Genomic DNA, 20036 nt, shown 5'->3' with positions numbered 1-20036 from the left:
TATAAATGTAATCTGTTTAGTATTTAATATAAATTTAACATGTTTACTGTTTAATGTAAATTTGATACATTCAATATTTAATATGATATTAATAAATTTAATCTTATATATGAATTTAATAATTTTAATCCTTAACATGAATTTAATAAAAATTAATAAAATTGATATATGTATAGCTAACATAAATTTTTATTTACAGCTTAATCTACTGTCAAGGATCAACCACTATGCCAGAGGTTACATAACTGCAACACGACACAAACACACATCAGGGTATAAGGATATTAATGAATGTACTTACACGCATTAGGTATTTAGATGACTCACTTTAAATAAATATTTTTGCACATATAAACACGCTTATTAAATTAACAAATTAACAACTAACAGACAATTATTTGTTACACTTTAACACATTAAATTATTCAAATATTTTTTCCAATATAAATTATTATTTACTAATATAATACTGATTAATTTTATGGAATTTAGAGTTTTGACATATTAATTACACCACAATAATTTCTCGCACACAATAATTATTAAAATATTAATACATTATTGATTAAAAAACTGTGTCATTAATTATAAAATTGATGTATCGTTAATTACAAGGTTGATTGTAATTAATTATAAAATTGATGTGTGATTAATTGAAAAATTAGTACGCCTTTAATTGAAGAATTAATTCACTACTAATTCAAGAATTATGAGTAATTAAATAATTAATTTTCCAATAATTAGAAAATTAATGTATCATTAATTAAAGAATTTATTCGGCATTAATTAAAAAATTAATTTATCATTAATTAAAGAATTAATTCTCCATTAACTAAAGAAGTAATTTGCTTTTAATTAAAGAATTAATTCACCATTAACTAAAGAATTAATTAACCCTTAATTTCTTAATTAATTCAAGAATTAATTCAAGAATTAATTAAGAAATTAATTCTCCATTAATTAAATAATTAATTCCCCATTAGCTAAAGAATTAATTAAAAAATCGATTCACCCTTAATTAAAGAATTAATTCACCCTTAATTCAAGAATTAATTAAGAAATTAATTCTCCATTAATTAAATAATTAATTCCCCATTAGCTAAAGAATTAACTAAAAAATCGATTCACCCTTAATTAAAGAATTAATTCACCATTAACTAAAGAATTAATTCACTCCTAATTAAAGAATTAATCCAAGAATCAATAAAAAAAATAATTTACAATAAATCAAAGAATTAATCCACCCTAAATAAAAAATAATACAACCCCAATTAAAAAAAAGATTGAAATTCCATTGACGCAGAAAATCTACTGCCCTCCAATCGTCGAAGTTCAATGACTAAAGCCAAATGATCGATAACGATTGCTATCCGTGGGAAGCACGTAGTTATAACATTGTATCCGCGTATCGCAACGCGATGACAGGTGAATAAGCACCGTACATTTGAATTAATTGGCGATAATTAGCAAACTGTTGCGAGAAACCTTCTCAGTGTGACCGAGCACTTGCCTGCATGTTGCGAACCGCAACATTACCAACAGTACGTCGTGCATAAATTATTTGCGACTGATCATTTGTTGGAAACATACCCTTAACCGCTATTTTACCTCAAAGTTGAGGATACTGAGCTTTGGGTTAACATTTTTCTTATCCACTGATTACGTCGATTTATTTTATATCTTTCTTTTATTTATTATATCTTTCTTCTCTTCCATTTTTTAGTAATCTTTTGTGAGTAGATAATTTTCAATAATTTTCAACAAGATTATTATTACACATTTTTATTAATTGATTGTCAGTGTATTCTGTAATTCATTTTTTAAGATTCATTCATAGTTCCATTCATTAGTTCTCTTAGGTAACATTATTTTTCTGTAATAGTACATTAATGTTCCTAATAGCATACATTATACAATTAATGATGTCAGTAGTTTCAGTTGGTACATAGTCAGCCGCTAGTGCAGGCATCAATAGTATAAATCAATATACGATCAGACATTGGGTCTATTATTACTATAAGTCAATACAAACTCAAAAATATTAATCTCACTAATAGTATAAATCAGTACAAGCTTCTACATTGTTACAGTCGTCACTAATCTCACTAATAACCAGCACAAGATTCAGTCCCAAAAATCAGTACAAGTTTACCTATATAGGTTGATCCAGCAGTATGTGTCAATATATAGTCAGCTATTGATCCAGACATCAATGCAGACATAGTATAAGTACATATGTTACCGTGAAAGACCGAAATTGGAAAATGTCGACTTTCACCGGTGAATGTCAACACATACCAAATACGTCGGTGAAAGATGGAATATTTTATTACATTCTTGTACATTCGGACCCTCACCGGTGTATGCCGACAATCACAGATATGCTCTGGTGGAGGTCCAAAAGAGAGGAGTCGACAAAGAAGCGACTGGCTCTCTCTCGCCAAATCCTGTGTTCTGCTGGGAGTCAGTCAGCTTTGTCAATCTTACGCAAGCTTTGATGATGCGAGCAACGTTTTCTTAATTTTTTTTTCCAATACCGTAATTTATACTGAATGGATACTGCAGTAAATCGTGATCTTTTTCTTGAAAAGTTAAATGCATTAATTGCGGGTAAACGAGAAGACAATTGTTTCAATTTTTCTCAAGAAAAGTACTCTAAAATACTTTCTGAAGTGGTTTCTGCTAAAACTAAGTGCAACACACCTTTGGATTACAGACGATTAAAACGTTTTGACGTTTTAAAAATTAATGATGAAAGGAAATTAATTGTACCATTAAAATCAGGGGAAGCGAATATACAGTATTATGTTACCAATGAAGAATTGTTCAGTATACTATATCAAACTCACGCCAGAATAGGCCACGGAGGAAGAACACGTATGCTTAGAATGTACTATGTGTTTTAAATTCTTGGTCACTCCTCTCAGAAAGAGAGGCGAAAAAGTTACGTCACCCTTGTGATGTTTTATAGCGACTGAATTACGGAGAAGAAAATATAAATCTCCGACATGTTCAACATTCACCATTAGTGCATGGTGAATGTCGACATTTACCGGTGTAAGTCAGAAATAAGGGTATTTAGCAAATATTTCGGACATACACCAAGCGATTATGTGAATGTTGACATTCACCGATGAAAGTCGACATTCTTCAGATTTCGGTCTTTCACGGTAACACATACATTGCCACACTACATTAGCCCTGTTACTTTACGCATTAGTCCTATCACTACCATAAGCTAGTATAAAGTAACATATAAGTCGTCCTAAAAATACAAATCACTAGAGTGTGATACATTAGATACTGTTTGTAGTATCAGTCAGTATGTAGTCAGACATTGATGCAAATATCAGTAACTATCAGGTTAGTATATGGCTCTACATTAATCCTGCTATAAGTATAAGTCAATATAAAGTCAGACGTTAGTCTTGTCAGTAGCATAAGTCATTACAAAGATTATACACTATTTCAGTAGTGTAGGTCAGTATGTAGTCAGACATCAGTCTTGATAGTAATATAAGTCAGTACATAGTCAGACATCAATCTTGAAAGTAGTATAAGACAGCACGTAGTCAGACATCAGTCTTGAAAGTAATATAAGTCAGTACATAGTAAGACATCAATCTTGAAAGTAGTATAAGACAGTACATAGTCAGACATCAGTCTTGAGAGTAGTATAAGACAGCATGTAGTAAGACATCAATCTTGAAAGTAGTATAAGACAGTACATAGTCAGACATCAGTCTTGAGAGTAGTATAAGTCACTACATAATCAGATATCAATCTTGAGAGTAAAATAAATCACTACATAGTCAGACTTGAGTCTTAAGAGTGGTATAAGACAGTACATAGTCAGACATCAGTCTTGAAAGTAATATAAGTCAGTCCATAGTCAGACATCAATCTTGAGAGTAGTATAAGACAGCACGTAGTCAGACATCAATCTTGAAAGTAGTATAAGACAGTACATAGTAAGACATCAATCTTGAAAGTAGTATAAGACAGTACATAGTCAGACATCAGTCTTGAGAGTAGTATAAGTCACTACATAGTCAGATATCAGTCTTAAGAGTAAAATAAGTCACTACATAATCAGACATCAATCTTGAGAATAAAATAAATCACTACATAGTCAGACATCAGTCTTGAGAGTAATATAAGTCAGTACATGGTCAGGCATCAGTCTTAACAGTAATATAAGTCAGCACATAGTCAGAAATGAGTCCTGCCAGTATTATAAGTCAGTATATAGTCAGACATCATTCCTGTCACTAAACCACTTACAAAATTCAACCAGGAAATTATCATTAATTAATCATTTCAACAGGAAATTATATTCAAATCAATAAATGATACCTTCTTGTAAACTATCAGACTTCAACATATTAGATAATTCTGTAAAAATTTGTTCACTTCTCTCATTTTTTAATCTATATGTTTCTTCTGTAGTGCACCTGTAATAAACAAGTTTAATAATAATGATAAATATCTATTGAACCATTGATCAATTAAAATTGTCCTATTTCCAATACACCATATAACAAGATTCGATTACAAAAAAAATAGCATATATATATGTATACATGTATATATATATATATATGTATGTATGTATGTAATTGGTTATCTTGAAATGAAAGGAAGGTAATTGGATAGGAAAATACCTGCCGGTTGCATGTCCCACTTTTCACATCGTGGTCGCTTTTCAACGAAAGGAAGCTCGTTATCGTCATCGCTTCGAAATAAGCTATGGGAATGATTTCAAAGGGGACATACTGTGTATATGTATGCTTGCTCGCTTCCCAACCGATGATATATCTCCTGCTAGTGGAATTTGGTTTCGTGCCAAACGCCCATGTACACGAAGACGGCTTCGGGTATTTACTCTTCTTATTTCATGTCGAGATTCGGATCGTGGGAGAACAGGCGAATAAGGATTATAGGAGAAGAGCAGCCGAGGAGAGCGGCAGGAAGATACGAAGAACAAGACACCGATGCTTTATCGAAACTTCGCGTTCAATTGCTCAATTCTAAAGTTACAAATACGCTGATCTTTTATTTGTTTCGCGAAGAAAGGGAGCTGAGAGCTTGTAATTCAAGGTTGAGTGCGAGGCGCTGGGTCGAAGCGGTGAAATATGTGAATTTAACACTTCGTATCGATTTGTGTAGGATTTCATGCTTATTTATTAATCGAGCTATTTTTCAAGAAGTTCTGATACAAATCGGGATGTGTAAGGAACTAGTGGTATTGTAACATACGTATACTCAAACTGCAACAATTATTTTTTTCGTGGATGTATTTCATTGAAATTGTCAGGGGTTGAGGATCAGTAGTATCAGAGTTGCTTTTTAGTATGAACATTGGTTAAGGGGGTAATTGAAAAGTTGGCTAATTGAAAGGTTGGAACATTTGGAGTTTGAGGAATTGAAAAATTTGAAGAAATAGGAATTGAATGGTTGAACGGTTAAAGAATTGAACGGTTGAAGGGTTGAAGGGTTGAAGGGTTGAAGAGTTGAAGAGTTGAAGAGTTGAAGAGTTGAAGAGTTGAAGAGTTGAAGAGTTGAAGAGTTGAAGAATTGAAGAATTGGAAAATTGGAAAATTGGAAAATTGGACAATTGGAAAATTGGGAAATTGAAAAATTAGAAAATTGAGTTTTTGGATTTTTGTGAGAAATAAGAAATTTGAAGCTTGAGAAATTGGGGACGTATAGAATTGGAGACTTAAGAAACTGGGATTTGTGAAATTTGGGAACATAAGGAATTTGAAACTTGAGAAATAGGAGACTTGTGGAATTGGGTATTTGTGGATTGGGAACTTATGGAATTGGGAATTTATGGAATTGGGGACTTTTGGAATTGGGTATTTGTGGAATTGAGGATTTATGGAATTGGGAACTTGTGGAATTGGAGACTTGTGGAATTGGGTAATTGTGGAATTGGGAACTTATGGAATTGGGGATTTATAAAATTGGGGGCTTGTGGAATTGGGGACTTATGGAATTGGGGAGTTGTGGAATTGGGTATTTGTGGAATTGGGAACTTATGGAATTGGGGATTTATGGAATTGGGGACTTGTGGAATTGGGTATTTATGGAATTGGGAACTTATGGAATTGGTGACTTATGGAATTGGGAACTTGTGGAATTAGGGACTTGTGGAATTGGGAACTTATGGAATTGGGGATTTATAAAATTGGGGGCTTGTGGAATTGGGGACTTATGGAATGGGGGAGTTGTGGAATTGGGGACTCGTGGAATTGGGTAATTGTGAAATTGGGTGCTTGTGGAATTGGGGATGTGTGGAATTGGGGACTTATGGAATTGGATAATTGTGGAATTAGGGACTTATGGAATTTGAAACTTGAAAAATTTGGGGTTTATGGAATTCGGGACGTATGGAATCAGGGATTTGTGGAATTGAGGACTTGAAAACTTGAAAACTTGAAAATTTGAAAACTTGAAAACTTGAAAAATTGGAAAATTGAAGACTTGAAAAATTCAAAAATTCAAAAATTCAAAAATTCAAAAATTCAAAAATTCAAAATTCTAAAAGTTGCTAAATGGAAAGATTTCAAAGTCCCTAAAACACTCGACAAAAGACCATTTTATGATTAAAAGAGAACTTGTTCATTGAATGGAAAGCTTCATAATGATAATTAATAACAATATGTAAATGTCAGCTGGCAAGGTACAAACGGTTCCCTTTATTTCCCATTCCGGTTAAGTTAATGTTCTACAACCTTTCCACCTTTCTGAGACTCCACCATTTCCACTAATTTTCAGACTCTATGCTCCGAGTACTTCCATTGTTATTCTCTAGAAAAGAATATTTTACTTGGCACAAGTGAAGTTATACCTTCGGTGTCACGCGGTCCTTACAAAGCACTTTATTTTTCTCGTTCTTAATGGGCTGCACTAAATTAACCTCTTGAAATTTTTAACGTAGGCGTTCCAGCAACGCACCAGATCTCCGATTCTCTGACTACCAAACGTATTAATTTTGTTCCTACTAAATCCTTCTCTTATGACGATACACTCTCCAATAAATTAAAAATAATTATACGTGTATAAAAATAATGTATATTCTTTAATTTATAAATATTGTTGATGATTTCACTTAACATTACTGATCGAAGAAATTAAATTTTGTTTTTAAAAATTGCAAATTTTTTTAGAAGATTGAGATTTTTATCGGAATTTTGTATTACTTGATATTATTAAGAAAATTGTTACGCATATTTTCAGAAGTTTTAAAGAAGGAGTAAATTAGTTTTCTTTAAAATATGAAGGTTATAGATTTTTATTTACAGTACTATTTTTAGACTGTAAGTATATGATGTTTAAGCGAGGTTATGGCACAGTGAAGTAGTATACTTTTACGAATGGCAAGACACGTTACAGCAGTTAATAGTAATCGATAACATTTATGGAGCAGAAAGGCACGAAAAAGGAGAGAAAAAGATAAACGAAACGACATTTATTACGAAGTTCGACGTTCGAGAAAACTTATCAATGATTAATGTCGAATTGCTCGTTGCCGCGTTGTTTACGATTTCTCTTCGAATATTGTAGATCTTTTTCTCTCGATTAGGTACGAAGAAACACGAAAGCGACGGGTAATATTTTAAATAATATGAAAACTACTCCGCTAAAGCGGTGTCCCGTGAAATTTACTATTCTACTTTGATATTTAAAGCGAGAATAAATTGGAAGTTTAGCATGGAATAATTTCGGAAGTTATTAATATTCATGCTAATTATTGGAGCAGAAATTGAAGAGGTGGAAACGTGGCAACTTCACTGAATATATGTAGCTACTTCAGCGCTTCTATTTTCAAAAAGTATCGGTGCAAAAGTGGAGTCCAAAATGTATTAGAGGTACATGTACTGGAGCGTGTCCAAATTAACTTTTATTTTATTAGATTGCCGTTTAATTTTCCAATATTTCAATTTCTCAATGTATTAATTTTACAAAAATTCAATTTTTTAATATTTTTATTTTTCTAGGTTTAAATTTTTCAATTTTTCCATTTTTCAAGGTTTACATTTTATAATTTTTCAAGGATTAAGTTTTTCAGTTGTTAAATTTTTCAATTTTTCAATTTTCCAATTTTCCAATTTTCCAATTTTTCAATTTCTCAATGTCTCAATTTTCCAATTTTCCAATTTTTCAATTTTCCAATTTTCCAATTTCTCAATTTCTCAATTTCTCAATTTCTCAATTTCTCAATTTCTCAATTTCTCAATTTCACAATTTCTCAATTTCTCAATTTCTCAATTTCTCAATTTCTCAATTTCTCAATTTCTCAATTTCTCAATTTCTCAATTTCTCAATTTCACAATTTCTCAATTTCTCAATTTCTCAATTTCTCAATTTCTCAATTTCTCAATTTCTCAATTTCTCAATTTCTCAATTTCTCAATTTCTCAATTTCACAATTTCTCAATTTCTCAATTTCTCAATTTTTCAATTTTTCAATTTTTCAATTTTTCAATTTCTCAATATCTCAATTTCTCAATTTCTCAATTTCTCAATTTCTTAATTTTTCAATTTCTCAATTTTTCGATTTCTCAATTTTTCAATTTCTCAATTTTTCAATTTTTCAATTTTCCAATTTTTCAATTTCTCAATTTCTCAATTTCACAATTTCTCAATTTCTCAATTTCTTAATTTTTCAATTTCTCAATTTTTCAATTTCTCAATTTTTCAATTTCTCAATTTTTCAATTTTTCAATTTTCCAATTTTTCAATTTCTCAATTTCTCAATTTCTCAATTTCTCAATTTTTCAATTTCTCAATTACTCAATTTCTCAATTTCTCAATTTCTCAATTTCTTAATTTTTCAATTTCTCAATTTTTCGATTTCTCAATTTTTCAATTTCTCAATTACTCAATTTCTCAATTTCTCAATTTCTCAATTTTTCAATTTTTCAATTTCTCAATTTCTCAATTTTTCAATTTCTCAATTTCTCAATTTCTCAATTTTTCGATTTCTCAATTTTTCAATTTCTCAATTACTCAATTTCTCAATTTCTCAATTTCTCAATTTTTCAATTTTTCAATTTCTCAATTTCTCAATTTTTCAATTTCTCAATTTCTCAATTTTTCAATTTCTCAATTTTTCAATTTCTCAATTTCTCAATTTCTCAATTTCTCAATTTCTCAATTTCTCAATTTCTCAATTTCTCAATTTCTCAATTTTTCAATTTCTCAATTTCTCAATTTCTCAATTTCTCAATTTCTCAATTTTTCAATTTCTCAATTTCTCAATTTCTCAATTTCTCAATTTTTCAACTTTTCAATTTTTCAATTCTTCAATTCTTCAATACTTCTGTGGCAGTAAAGTCATAAGTCGTGTCGAAAGTTTTGGAGGTCCTTGAAGACTTAGTCTTACTCGAGCGTTTGTACGCGTAGGCCCTTGTTTGCCTTTTTAGGGCCATGTGGCTATTTTCTATTGGAGATAAAAGTAAAAATAATATAAGAGCGACACACGAATTAGCATTAACATTTGTCTCCATTTAGCGATGTTAATCATCATTGTTTGTTCCTTCTTATGTTCGCATGTTTCGATTCAATTTTGTTCTCTAATATTCTTCTCACGTAATTCTGATTGTATTTTATATCGTTCTTAAATAAATAGTTTTTGTGCTTTGTATATAATTAATTACAACACTATTTGTCCACGGATCTCCTCGCCTTCAACATTTTCTTCCTTGTAAGAGTCGTTGGAAAATTCGGCAGAATCGTCTTGACTTTTGTAGCATACGCATCGCGCTTATTTACCGTCACTTATTATCCGAGTTCAAGTTCACAGTTTTGTACTGATTTATTATTGTTATTTGTTATTGTTATTATTATTGTTATTGTTTTGTTAAATATAATTTGTTGTCCGTTACCCCGTGTCACACTTACTTCACGTTATCCTAAACTTCAATTCCTCAATTCGTCGGTTCTTCAGTTCTTCAGTTCTTTAGCTCTTCAATTCTCCAATTTTTCTGTTTTTTTGTTCCCGACATTTTTATTCGACAGTTATTAGATTTCCATGCTTCCAAGTTTTGTACTTTCCCAGTCCCTGAATTGTTCGCGCGATGGGTAAAATATTAATTATTTATAGCTGTTTTCGAAGGTTGTAAATCTTCGTCGACCCATGGCGTTTCCACAACTTGTTACGGAAGTGGAATTATATGTAGAGTTAGTATTATAGAGTAGAATTGATAGAGTGGCTCAGAGTCCTCCACACTGGTGTGCCCAGGTCATTGAAGGATGTTGATCATCATCCCACTGGTAGTAATGATTGTTGTATGTTGATACTGATTATGGTTTGTGAAAGTAAGTATGTTTCACCGAAGGTAGTTTAAGACAGACCGAAGTAAGTTTATTCTAACGAAGCTAATCTGAGACAAACTAGTCACTTCTAAGCAGCCAGAAAAGAAAGCAATGAAGGAAGTTCAGGACGTGAAGGCGTTACCAAAAAGGACCAATCAGGACAGATTATTATTTGTGGAAAATACTGATTGGTGAGATGGTTTGGTGAATGGGATTGTAAGATTTTTAACCTTCATTCCAGGGTTGTAAATTATGTTTTGTTAACAAAGTAACCCAAAGCAATTGAGTGATTTGGGTCCTTCAAAGGAAGTAATAAATGGGCACCATGTGTTTATCATCGGAGTTCGAGCGAGTAGGTATACTTTAGTGGGGTGCACAGTTTAGGACCATGGAAATGAATTTCTTTTAAGAAAAGGTATATTGGCTTTAGAAAGATGTGCTTTTCTGGCCTGTTAGAAGGTGATTGTCAATAGTTAAGAACGTTAAGCTGTGGAGACGTTCATGTGGTCTTAAAAATCCGTTTGAAATTACAAGAGTAAAGATTTGACAAAACACCCATAAATATTATGCTGATTATATTCCGAGCAACTCGGAACATAAATCACCAACTTTCCAAATTCCCGTCTAACACCTCAAAATGTGCACCATCGCGATCTTCAAAAGCCCACCCAACCTCCCGAATCTGAAAATTTGACAATACGTTGCAGTTATTCAATACCGCATTCATGTAGCAGGATATTTTCGTTCGGAAAATGTGTTTCCGTTATCAACGATGACTCGTGCATTCGACAAGCATAGATATCGCGGCGGGAAATTCGCAAACCGCGTTCGAGGGTCACAATACCGCACAGCTGGAAAACTTGGGGGACCAGGATGAAACGATACGAGTCCCACGGGAATCGTCTCGCAGTAGATATACCAGCGTTCCCCGCGTCCTATTGAATAACTCAGCGTTAACATCAACCGGGTTTCTCCATCCCCTTCTCCTTCTGTCCGCGTTGGTTTTCACCATACGCCATTTGGGGAATATCGGGGGGTGAAACGCGCTGGAAATCGGAGAATCGATGGAAAAACACTCGCTTTCGCGTGCGAGGACTGTTTACTCGACGCCGTGAAAATGTTTATCCAATTTTCCATTATGGTTATTATGCTTTCGTGCAAAATCTTCGTTTGGCTCGACTTTTGTACGGATCGTTGAGACACCGTTGGAACTACTTATGGATGGTAGTTTCCGGTGTAATGCATTCTCACGGTGAAACTGCGTGACGTTAGAATTCTAATTAGATTCCAAATGCTTCAAGGTGGGTTAGGATGCTAGATAGGACACGTTTAACTCTGACTTTGGGAATTAGACTAAATTTGATAAAATAGGGTAGTTCGAGAATGTTTATGGTGAAGGATAATTGGTGATGAGGATAGGTGTGGAATTAATTAATATAATGTTCGTTAAGCAAATAGATATATTAAACATTTGATAAGATGTTGTTAAAGTTTATTTAAATTATTAGAATTTCACTGCGAGGACTAATAAAAATTGTAAATACATTGTTAATGTGATTGATTATTAACATTTGTCTAAAGTTAATGAAGGTGACAGTCAAGTAGTAATATAAAAATTTAACAAAATGTTGCTAATGTGCATATTTAAATTATTAGAATTTTATGGTGCGGTCCAAAATAAATTGTAAATACATTGTTAATGTAATTGATTATTAACATTTGTCTAAAGTTAATGAAGGTGACAGTCAAGTAGTAATATAAAAATTTAACAAAATGTTGCTAATGTGCATATTTAAATTATTAGAATTTTACAGTGAGGACCAACAAAAATTTTAAGTACATTGCTAATATAATTGATTATTAACATTTGTCTAAAGTTAATAAAGGTGACAGTCAAGTAGTAACATAAAAATTTAACAAAATGTTGCTAATGTGCATATTTAAATTATTAGAATTTTACAGTGAGGACCAACAGAAATTTTAAATACATTGTTAATGTAATTGATTATTAACATTTGTCTAAAATTAATGAATGTGACAGTCAAGTAGTAATATAAAAATTTAACAAAATGTTGCTAATGTGCGTATTTAAATTATTAGAATTTTACAGTGAGGACCAACAAAAATTTTAAATACATTGTTAATGTAATTGATTATTAACATTTGTCTAAAATTAATGAATGTGACAGTCAAGTAGCAATATAAAAATTTAACAAAATGTTGCTAATGTGCATATTTAAATTACTAGAATTTTACAGTGAGGACCAACAAAAATTTTAAGTACATTGCTAATATAATTGATTATTAACATTTGTCTAAAGTTAATGAAGGTGACAGTCAAGTAGCAATATAAAAATTTAACAAAATGTTGCTAATGTACATATTTAAATTATTAGAATTTTACAGTGAGTTCCAAAAAAAATTTTAAATACATTGTTAATGTAATTGATTATTAACATTTGTCTAAGATTAATGAATGTGACAGTCAAGTAGCAATATAAAAATTTAACAAAATGTTGCTAATGTACGATTAAATTATTAGAATTTTACGACGAGAACCAATACCTGACTACAAACACATTGTTAATATAATCGATAATTAAGTTTTATCTAAAATTAATAAATATGGCAAACAAGTAGCAGTATAAACATTTAAAAATATGTTGCTAATGTACATTTAAATTATTATCATACACAGAGAAAAAAGGTTAATACAAGGTTGTAAACACTTTATTTTATCATGTAACAAGTAGACTGCGCCGTACAGCAAAATGGCGGACTAACTGCCATGTTTTATCTTCTTCGAGTTTAGAGACTGAAGTCGTATATCTCAATAGTTTTTATTTGGTACGGTGTTTATCATCCGTGGGTTTTGTTTTGGTCCAAAAAATGGACGTCTACTATCTATTTGCACAGAAGATTTGCAGAAATATTTATGTGATTCAATACTATTTTTTTTTTAGTGTAATAATAAATACAGAACCTAAGAGTATTATATAGCTAGAAATAATAACGTTTAATATGAACTTAAAATATGATAAATATTTTTGAAATGTGACATGCATTAATAATTTTTCATTTTAATAATTCTTTTTATGAATATCATTTTACATAACCTAACTTAATAACATCAAATATAAAACTAACCTATAATAATGTATTTTAGAACTGTAACTAGTACTTCAGCAATTTTCTCATTTTTACTTGAAAACCCAACATATATAACCTAACCTAACAACATCAAATACAAAACTGATAGTAATGCACAACCTAACCTAACTGATACTAGTACATAACTTAATATAACAACTTGAAACATAAAACTAAATACTAATACATAACGTATCCTTATGATGTGAAATATAACACCGATACTAACACATAACCTAACCTATTAACATTAAGTACGTAACTTAACTGATACTAGTTAATAACCCAACCTAACCGCGTGGAATATAAAACTAAATACTAATACATAACCTATCCCTACGATGTGAAATATAAAACCGATACTAACACATAACCTAACCTATCAACATCAAGTAACCTAACTGATACTAGCTTCTAACCCAACCTAACCACGTGAAATATAAAACTAAATACTAATGCGTAACCTAACCTAACGATGTGAAATATAACACCGATACTAACACATAACCTAAACTATCAACATCAAGTACGTAACCTAACTGATACTAGTTAATAACCCAACCTAACCACGTGGAATATAAAACTAAATACTAATGCATAACCTATCCTTACGATGTGAAATATAAAACCGATACTAACACATAACCTATCCTATCAACATCAAGTACGAACCTAACTGATACTAATTTATAACCCAACCTAACCACGTGAAATATAAAACTAAATACTAATGCATAACCTATCCTTACGATGTGAAATATAAAACCGATACTAACACATAACCTAACCTATCAACATCAAGTAACCTAACTGATACTAGCTTCAAACCCAACCTAACCGCGTGGAATATAAAACTAAATACTAATGCATAACCTATCCTTACGATGTGAAATATAAAACCGATACTAACACATAACCTAACCTATCAACATCAAGTACGAACCTAACCTATAACAACCTATTTAAGACTTACATCCAATACTCCATCATTTTCCCGATTTTTCTGATCAGTATAATCTCGTTCATCGAACATATCAATTTAATTCTATAGAAGCGGCAGTGAAAGGAGGAACGACATCAATTTCTTGATAACTGAATAGAACACGAAGCAATTATCGGTTTCGGGATACCGTCCATAATTCATGGCTCCTCTCGCGGCAAAGTTTCTGGAGAACGAGAATCGCGTTCAAACGTTCGATGTACTAAATTATCGTTACATTGCGTAAGGATTTCAGCAGCCTTGCAGTTTCGCGGCTAGCGAATTGCGAGTTCGCTACAGTCGGCCCGCAACTTCGTTTCCATTTCCGTTTCAACGTTGTCCGATACTCGACGAGAGAGGAAGTTGAGACAGACGAGATAGCTACACGTACGTACAGCTTGTAGAAATGCGCAGTTATTTGGCCGTATTCAATGTATACCTTAAATGCAAATACCCCAATAGCCAGTTCTATGCTCACGACCGCCATTGTTCCATTACCGCCCGTTCCTTCTTCTTCTTCCTACTAACATTCAAGACGATGAGCATCGATTTTCTGCAGAATAACTCGATAAATGTTACGGCGTCGAAATGTTTTGTATTTGTTAGAATTTGATATAAGTGGTATGGAGGATAGGTATTTTAGAATGTTGAGTGATGTGCAAATTGATTGGTTGCGAGGGGATGAATGTTTTAGGTGGGAAGATGGGAGTATGGATATTTTAAGTGGACGAAGTTTAAATTACTGGTTTTTAATTTATAATTTTTTATTGTTATTTTGTACTATTGTGAGTGGTGTATTATTTTTAGATGGATGAGTAGATTTTGAGTATTTGGAATTTGGAAATTGGAATATTTGTGATTTTGGGGATTTAGAAGTTAGGGGTTTAGAATTTTGGGGATTTACAAGTTGAAATATTTGAAATTTTGGAGATTTAGAAATTGGAACATTTGGAATTTGGGGGGTTTAGAAATTGGAAGGTTGGAATTTTGAGAATTTAGAAATTGGAACATTTGAAATTTGGGGGATTCAGAAATTGGAACATTTGGAATTTGGAGGATTTAGAACTTGGAACATTTGGGATTTGGGGGGCATAGAAATTGGAAGGTTGGAATTTCGGGAATTTAGAAATTGGAATATTTGGAATTTGGAGGGTTTAGAAATTGGAAGGTTCGAATTTTGGGAATTTAGAAATTGGAATATTTGGAATTTGGGAAATTCCGAAATTGGAACATTTGAAATTTTGGGAATTTAGAAATTGGAATATTTGGAATTTAGGGGATTCAGAAATTGGAACATTTGGAATTTGGGGGGTTTAGAAATTGGAAGGTTGGAATTTTGGGAATTAAGAAATTGGAACATTTGGAATTTGGAGGATTTAAAAATTGGAACATTTGGAATTTGGAGGATTTAGAAATTGGAATATTTGGAATTTGGAGGGTTTAGAAATTGGAAGGTTCGAATTTTGGGAATTTAGAAATTGGAATATTTGGAATTTGGAGGGTTTAGAAATTGGAAGGTTCGAATTTTGGGAATTTAGAAATTGGAATATTTGGAATTTGGAGGGTTTAGAAATTGGAAGGTTCGAATTTTGGGAATTTAGAAATTGGAATATTTGGAATTTGGGAAATTCAGAAATTGGAACATTTGAAATTTTGGGAATTTAGAAATTGGAATATTTGGAATTTAGGGGATTCAGAAATTGGAACATTTGGAATTTGGGGGATTTAGAAATTGGAACATTTGGAATTTGGAGGGTTTAGAAATTGGAAGGTTCGAATTTTGGGAATTTAGAAATTGGAATATTTGGAATTTGGGACATTTAGAAATTGGAACATTTGGAATTTGGGGGATTTAGAAATTGGAACATTTGGAATTTGGAGCGTTTAGAAATTGGAAGGTTGGAATTTTGGGAATATAGAAATTGGAATATTTGGAATTTAGGAAATATGGAAATTTGGAAAGTTAGAAAGTTAGAAAGTTGGAAAATTGAAGAATTGAAGAATTGAAGAATTGAAGAATTGAAGAATTGAAGAATTGAAGAATTGAAGAATTGAAAGATTGAAAGATTGAAAGATTGAAAGATTGAAAGATTGAAAAATTGAAAAATTGAAAAATTGAACAATTGAAAAATTGAACAATTGAAAAATTGAACAATTGAAAAATTGAAAAATTGAAAAATTGAAAAATTGAACAATTGAAAAATTGAAAAATTGAACAATTGGACAATTGAACAATTGAACAATTGAACAATTGAACAATTGAACAATTGAAAAATTTAAACCTTGAAAAATTGAAAAATTGGAACTTGAAAAACAAAGCTTGAAAAATTGAAAATATGAAAATTTCAAGACTTAAAAACTTGAAATTTTGAAGATTGAAAGACTTAAGTGTTTAACTATTTCAAAACTCCAAAATATAAAAATTACACAATTCCCTAAAAATCACCTCAAACACACATCCCAAAAGAGTTATCACCGTCATAAATTACCTCATAAATCTTCCCTCCCAATTACCCAACTTCAATGAGCAAAAAAGCACTTTCAACCCCAACAAATTGCACTTCACGTTTAAAAGTACGAATTAGTAGCACGATTGCACCTTTAACGACGTACCTCCGTGAAGCAACATTGGTCTTCAGCTAGGATTCCGCCTTGAAGTCTGAGCGGTCGTTGTGTGTCCGTAGAACGTGCGTCGAGGGAAAGCAGCCCCCGGCGAAAATCCGATGTCGACGTTTCCCAAGAAATACGAATGCAGCGGCCTTTGCTGTGCTACAATGAATGGCGAAGAGTCTGTAGGAGGGTAAGGTCAAAAGGATCCTTTCGAGCTAACTGAGCACATATAAATAAATAAGGGATTCCACACTCGAACCCGACGCGGCACCCTATCGTCGTCGACGTTCAACACACGAGAAAGAGTCTCGAGAATCTACCCGTCTCTTTGCTTCTTGATAATGAACTTTCCATCAACACCGGGGAAATTTAAATTAAGAGTATTGGTTGTGTGCGAAACACGTCGGTGTACTTTCAGAGAGAAATATGCTAGCGTTCCACTTCGGTATATTGCAAGATGGAGTATTCGATAAAAAGTATCAAGTGACTGAACCAACAAGGTCGTTAATAATTAATCGGAATATCTACCCTTGTATTAATGTTTTAGCATCGAAGTTTGCGAACGTTTTATGCTCGTTTATTATGGATGGTTCATTATATTGGTAATTCATAAGTTGTTAATTATTTATTTGATCGATTACGAAGCTAATCGGAGGAAAGAGAACGGATGTGAGGAGTTCTGGGGTACTGAAATATGCACATAGGGAATGTTAAATATTAGATTGTGGAGGTAAATAGTGGATTAGTATAGGAATAAGATGAAGGATGTGTAATACCTTACACATATGTAAGGTAATAATACCACATACACTACCGTCCATAAGTATCCGAACACTAGCGAAATATGCATTCGCGTTGCATGAAAGTTATTCAAGTATCTGCAACAGTAACTAAAATCGATTTTTTTTCTGCGAAGGTCAGTATCCTGGAACGTTTTTCGGTTGATAATTCTCGTTTGGAACTCATATCTCGATGGAAAAGAAGCTACAGACGAACTAAACCGAAACTGTCGAGTGCGTAGCGTTACCTCCATTCTTATCTCCATTGAGGGAACCTAAACATCTACCAACAGTTTACAAACACTTGAAACATATCGAAGAACCCTCTGAATACGTTCTGTACCATAGAAATGAAACACAGTAGAAATTAAAATTTCTTTTAGAATCGAAAGCGTTTCATTAGATTCACAAATTTGGACTTTGTACTTCTGGACATGAATTTTACTTTCACACTTTCATTGTATAATTTGTACTTAAAAATTAATTCTATTACGTTATGACACCTCAAAAAAGATAATAATAATTATTACAAATGATATGATAACCCTAAATACCTTTCGTACAAAGTTCAACTACGTTTTATGTAACGAAACCAAGTGTCCGGATACTTATGGACGGTAGTGTATATGTAAATGTGGTATAAGGTATATGTGAATTTTGCAGGTTTAGAACTTTGAAAGAGGTGGAATTAGAGATATGTAGAGTTTCATGTGGATGAGACTTGGAATACGTGAAGCTTGTAAGGTTCAAAATATGCGTTGTATTTGAAATATGTGAACTTCATGGAATTTGGAATATGTGAACTTTGGAATATTCAAACTTTGTTATGTGTAGAATTTGATATATGTGGACTTTATGATATGTGGACATTGTCATATGTGAACATTCAAGTATGAGGATTTTGGGGTATGAGAACTTTGAAGTTCATGGACTGTTAAATACGTGAACTTTGAAATATGTGGAATTTGGGATATGTGAACTTTGGAATATTCAAACTTTGTTATGTGTACAATTTGATATATGTGGACTTTATGATATGTGGACATTGTTATATGTGAACATTCAAGTTTGAGGATTTTGGGGTATGAGAACTTTGAAGTTCATGGACTGTTAAATACGTGAACTTTGAAATATGTGGAATTTGGGATACTTAAACTTTGGGATATGTGGACTATGTCATATATGGACTTTGGCATATGTAGACTTTGAAATGCGTGGACTTGCAATATGTATACTTCACAATATATGAAATTTGGTACATGTAGACTATGAAATAGGTTAAAATTGTAATATGTGAATTTAGGATACTTCAAACTTTGATATGGATGGAATTTAACATATGTGGATTTTGGAATGTATGGAATTTGTCATATGTGGACTTTGAAATGCCTGGAACTTGGAATATGTAAACTTAGGATCACTCAAACTTTGATATGGGTGGAATCTGATATATGTGGATTTTGGGATGTGTGGAAATTGGCATATGTGGACTTTGACATATGTAGACTTTGGAATGCGTGGACTTGCAATGTGTATACTTCACAATATATGAAATTTGGTACATGTAGACTATGAAATAGGTTAAAATTGTAATATGTGAATTTAGGATAGTTCAAACTCTGATATGGGTGGAATTTGACATATGTGGATTTTGGAATGCATGGAATTTGTCATATGTGGACTTTGAAATGCCTGGAATTTGGAATATGTAAACTTAGGATCACTCAAACTTTGGTATGGGTGGAATCTGATATATGTGGATTTTGGAATGTGTGGAAATTGGCATATGTGGACTTTGGCATATGTAGACTTTGGAATGCGTAAACTTGCAATGTGCATACTTCACAATATATGAAATTTGGTACATGTAGACTATGAAATAGGTTAAAATTGTAATATGTGGATTTAGGATAGTTCAAAATTTGATATGGGTGGAATTTGACATATGTGGATTTTGGAATGTGTGGAAATTGGCATATGTGGACTTTGGCATATGTAGAATTTGGAATGCGTGGACTTGCAATATGAATACTTCACAATATATGAAATTTGGTACATGTAGACTATGAAATAGGTTAAAATTGTAATATGTCAATTTACGATAGTTCAAAATTTGATAAGGGTGGAATTTGACATATGTGGATTTTGGAATGCATGGAATTTGGCATATGTAGACTATGCAATACATGGAAT

General features: G+C 32.1%; 1 protein-coding gene across 1 annotated transcript in view; it reads left to right on the top strand.

Annotated features, from left to right (window-relative positions):
- The window catches only part of LOC100876010 (furin-like protease 1), a 394431-nt gene extending 394076 nt beyond the window's left edge, over positions 1–355 (top strand). Inside the window, exon 13 of the mRNA XM_076534810.1 lies at positions 200–355. Within this exon, the coding sequence (XP_076390925.1) occupies positions 200–204 (5 nt within the window). The 3' untranslated portion in view covers positions 205–355. The remainder of the gene's footprint in view (positions 1–199) is intronic.
- Positions 356–20036: the final 19681 nt, after the last annotated feature.

This window comes from Megachile rotundata, chromosome 8 (assembly GCF_050947335.1).
Source record: "Megachile rotundata isolate GNS110a chromosome 8, iyMegRotu1, whole genome shotgun sequence".
Lineage (NCBI taxonomy): Eukaryota > Metazoa > Arthropoda > Insecta > Hymenoptera > Megachilidae > Megachile > Megachile rotundata.
The sequence above is the reverse complement of the archived record's forward strand: the minus strand, read 5'-3'. Positions and strand labels throughout refer to the sequence as shown.